This window comes from Sinocyclocheilus rhinocerous, unplaced genomic scaffold, assembly GCF_001515625.1.
Source record: "Sinocyclocheilus rhinocerous isolate Xijiao unplaced genomic scaffold, SAMN03320098_v1.1 scaffold2167, whole genome shotgun sequence".
In the NCBI taxonomy this organism is placed as follows: Eukaryota; Metazoa; Chordata; class Actinopteri; order Cypriniformes; family Cyprinidae; genus Sinocyclocheilus; species Sinocyclocheilus rhinocerous.
The window spans coordinates 90,020-94,796 of NW_015638937.1; the positions used below are offsets into that span (position 1 = coordinate 90,020).

The following is a 4,777-nucleotide window of genomic DNA, read 5'->3' on the forward strand; positions in this document are numbered from 1 at the left end:
CCACTTAATTCGAATCGCGATATGAACTAGTGTCTGTGAATATTAAAATGCAAAAAGACGGTTTAAATATGAATCCTGCATGTTCCGCTTGCCTCTGTATGTATGAATGCTGGAAACACGGTTTTGTTTACTACACAAATACTGAAGCACGCGTGACGCTCGCGGTGATTTCCGGCCTCTGCGTCTCACTATGTGACGGCATGAACACAAACACTGTATCTCAAGAGCTGCTGTGAGAGTCACTGCGCGAGAATTTAACCGTTTCATTTGAGAAAACTAGCATCATCATACTGTATACACACAGAAACTTCATGGCAACCTGTCAAAATAAAAGTACGGTTTAACACAAAAAGACGGTTTAAATATGAATCCTGCATGTTCCGCTTGCCTCTGTATGTATGAATGCTGGAAACACGGTTTTGTTTACTACACAAATACTGAAGCACGCGTGACGCTCGCGGTGATTCCCGGCCTCTGCGTCTCACTATGTGACGGCATGAACACAAACACTGTATCTCCAGAGCTGCTGTGAGAGTCACTGCGCGAGAATTTAACCGTTTCATTTGAGAAAACTAGCATCATCATACTGTATACACACAGAAACTTCGAGGCAACCTGTCAAAATAAAAGTACGGTTTAACAGAAATATATTACTCTTGTATTACTTTTGTACAGTATAATGTACATCTTTAAACATTCAATTTTCTATCAAATTTAAATAAAATAATTAAATGAAAAAAATAGATATATTACAACCAGATTAATCACTTAATTGTAGAAAAAAAATAATACAATGATTAGCCTGTTAAAATATTTTAAAGGAATATTCACACAATTTTTCTTCCATGTATTAATTTCAACAGTAAACCTCAGTTTGTTTGCCAAAAAGTTGCTTTGATGTGTAGGTGATGATTCTCGCTCGCGATTGGTCGCACGCACACATCAACAGAATCAGCACACGTGACGTGCACAATGTGACAATGCTTCAGGGTTAATATTTATTACGATACAACTGTGTTGGATGCTTCTGTTTTGCACACTGTAAATCTGTTATATGGCACACCATGTTACATTGAGCATGATTTGTCGTTTGTGTTTTGGATAGTTTATACCCTGAGAGCACACACACTGAATACATCACATATATTTAATGTCTGCATTTACATCTGCAAGCTGTATTTTTTAGATTGTTCATTTGCAATATGTCTCTAAGACGTTTCCTATCAGATGTTCAATATATGTTTAGAAAAAGATGTTTATGATTTAGAATTTCTAAGACGTTTATCAGATGTTTGTACAGATCAAGCGCTGTTTTATGTTCGTACATAAATTAGGTTTTTGGTTTTTATGCCAAAAATAATGTAAAGTGTCTAAAACGTTTGTTCATGTTCAGTTCAACTTTACGATTATATTGACAAAACAGAAAAAATATTTCTGTTACATAGAAAACAAGCGTTTCCCGGCTGGTCTCAGACTTCTGAAGGCCTCGTGTATATTATAAATGAGATGCATGTGAAGTGATGCAGTTAGAAAGCAGTGTTGTTTTCCATCTCCTCTTCCATTATGTAATGAAAGCAGTGACCGTTCAGTGCGTGAAACGTCCAATATTCAAAAAGTTGTATTTTGGTTAATTAAGTGCATCACGCAGGTATCTGAAGTGCACTTGATCGTGTTGTGATTGTAGGTGTGAACACACTAATCATGCTATTTATACAGAATACAGAGCATGTGAATTGGGACGCACCTTTGTCTTATTTAGACCTTGTCTTTCCTACAGTACATCTGAGTTCTATTCTATATAGAGATATGCTCTAACTCTACAGCCATAGCGATAATGACACAGGAATTATGTTGGAGTCACTTTAAGAGTGATTATTTTTTGATTATTGATTGACAGCCAATCAGAATCCATCCAACATTAAAGAGCTCAAGCATTTAAAGAGACAGACGACACAGCTGCAGTGCCATTAGAATAAACACAGCATTATTGTCTGTTGCTGTGGATGCTAATATAGTTCATATTTAACATTAAAGGGGTCATATGACCGATGAGCTTTGTAAAAATCGACGCGTTTCAAAAAGGCGGGGCATAGAGGAGAAACAATAATGTACAGTATGTGGAAAATAATGTGTTTTAGCAACATCATATGACCCCTTTAATTGTAGTTATCATTCTAGTTATTATATATATCTATATATTATAGGTTCTTAGTGTGAAGAGGCCTTAAGTGTTTTGCAGATGTGCTGGAATCATTCTTTAAAATGACACTGTACTTCAACAAGATTTCAGCTGTGATTCTCTCTCTCTCTCACACACACACACACACACACACACTCGCTCACACACACACACACACACTCGCTCACACACACACACACACACTCGCTCACACACACACACACACACTCGCTCACACACACACACACACACTCGCTCACACACACACACACACACTCGCTCACACACACACACACACACTCGCTCACACACACACACACACACTCGCTCACACACACACACACACACTCGCTCACACACACACACACACACTCGCTCACACACACACACACACACTCGCTCACACACACACACACACACTCGCTCACACACACACACACACACTCGCTCACACACACACACACACACTCGCTCACACACACACACACACACTCGCTCACACACACACACACACACTCGCTCACACACACACACACACACTCTCACACACTCTCACACACACACACACACACACTCACCAGTCCCGGTGTGAGTGCTCGATCTGCCGTCTGATTCTCAAACACCGTCAGCTCATAAATCTCCTGAATGTCTGAGGAAGAAACACACAAACTTCATATTAAAGAACCAGAAACACACTGACAGCCAAAAGACTGGAATAATTAAGATGATTTGTTTCTGAAAGAAGTCTCTCCTGCTCACCAAGGTTGCATTTATTGATCAAAAATACAGTAAAAAAATGTGAAATATTATTATAATGTAAAACAGCTGTTTTCCATGTGAATATGTGTTAAACTGTAATTATTTCTGTGATGCGCAGCTGTATTTTCAGCATCATTACTCCAGTCTTCAGTGTCACATGATCTTCAGAAATCATTCTAATATGCTGATTTGCTGCTCAACAAACATTTCTGATTATTATCAATGTTGAACACAGTTGTGCTGAACAATATTTTTGTAGAAACTGTGATACAGTTATTTTTCAGGATTCACAGATGAACAGAAAGTTCAAAAGAACAGCATTTATTTGAAACAGAAACCTTTTGTAACATTATAAATATTTTTACTGACACTTTTTATCAATTTAATGGTAATGTATCAGTTTCCACAAAAATATTGTGCAGCTCAACTGTTTTCAACATTGATAATAATCAGAAATGTTTTTTTGAGCAGCAAATCAGTATATTAGAATGAGCTAATGAAAACAGTAAATCATTTTAATTATTCCAGAAATATTATTAACTGCTTATTGTAATAATATTTCACTGTTTTTACAGTAGTTTGATCAAATAAATACCGCCTTGGTGAGCAGAAGATATCATTTCAAAAACATTAACAAATCTTAATTATTCTCGTCTTCAGCGTCTCGTCTGCCAGCAGCGAAACCTGACGGTGACTGACAGCTCCATTCATCCTCAGCGACCAATCACACGCTGCTTACCTGCCAAGCCCCGCCTCCAGTGACCTCTCTAATCTGATGATGTCACTCGTGTAAATCTCCCAATGACAGATTACACACTAAATATAGAGTTCACACTGCCACTCACTGCTGATTAGCTCTGTGTGTGTGTGTGTGTGTGTGTGTGAGTGTGTGAGAGAGAGAGAGTGTGTGTGTGTGTGAGTGAGTGAGTGAGTGTTACTCACCCAACAGAGCCTGAAACAGGTCACTCTGAAAGATGGTCAAGAGTCTCTCAGCGCGACTCCTGAAACCTTCATCACCTGCTGATTGACAGGCTTCCATCGCCTGCAGCGCTCGCTCTGTATCTGACACACACACACACACACACACTGTGTTAAACACACACATGTAACAGGGTGCAATGTGCCACTGTGACCCTGAACATGACAGACACACTAACAGCACCTAATAGCAACATATGAGAGCATCACAGAGGATACGGACCTAAAACATCACACACACACACACTCACTCACTCACTCACTCTCACACACACACACACTCACACACACAGACACACACAGAGCTGAACGTGTCTCACCTTCTCGTTTGAGAGGCATGTTGCCCGTGGTTCTCTCTGATGTGTGTCTGTCTCCAGCTGTCGTTTGATCCTCTAAACTTAAACCTCTTTAGGGCTTTGAGCTTCTGCCCCGCAGCCTGCTGGGAAATGTAGGCCGTCTGTCAATCAAGCACAGCATTCATCAGAACAGTGTGAGTGTGTGAACGAGCCAAACTCGCCGGTATGATGTTTGAGTCTCAGTGATCTGGCTCGGAGTTTTCAGCTGTTTTCAGGTCCAGCAGCAGCACACATGATCTGAGGAATCATTCATGACTACAGTACAAACACACACACTCAGAGACACACACACATCACTATCAGCACTAGGACTAGTGAAGGCTGACTTAGTAAACAGCATACTCATCGGTGTCAACATCTACTTCTATAAGAAATCACATCTGCACGAGTGTGTGAACGTCATGATGCTAGAGTGCCCTCTCCTGGTGACTCACACACACACACTCTCACACACACACACACACACACACTCACTCACACACACACTCACACACACACACACTCA

The 4,777-nt window shown here is 40.1% G+C and overlaps 1 protein-coding gene and 1 long non-coding RNA gene across 2 annotated transcripts in view; one reads left to right on the forward strand and one right to left on the reverse strand.

The window, feature by feature from the left end:
* The window catches only part of dlg4b (discs, large homolog 4b (Drosophila)), a 38,267-nt gene extending 33,939 nt beyond the window's left edge, over positions 1-4,328 (reverse strand). Inside the window, exons 1-3 of the mRNA XM_016565423.1 lie at positions 4,237-4,328; positions 3,881-4,000; positions 2,758-2,828 (exon numbers count right to left, since the gene is read on the reverse strand). Of these exons, the coding sequence (XP_016420909.1) occupies positions 2,758-2,828; positions 3,881-4,000; positions 4,237-4,255 (210 nt within the window). The 5' untranslated portion in view covers positions 4,256-4,328. The remainder of the gene's footprint in view (positions 1-2,757; positions 2,829-3,880; positions 4,001-4,236) is intronic.
* LOC107750156 (uncharacterized) lies at positions 1,257-1,423 on the forward strand. Its single transcript, XR_001641122.1, has 2 exons — positions 1,257-1,334; positions 1,368-1,423. It is a non-coding gene; the product is annotated as an uncharacterized LOC107750156 (long non-coding RNA).
* Positions 4,329-4,777: the final 449 nt, after the last annotated feature.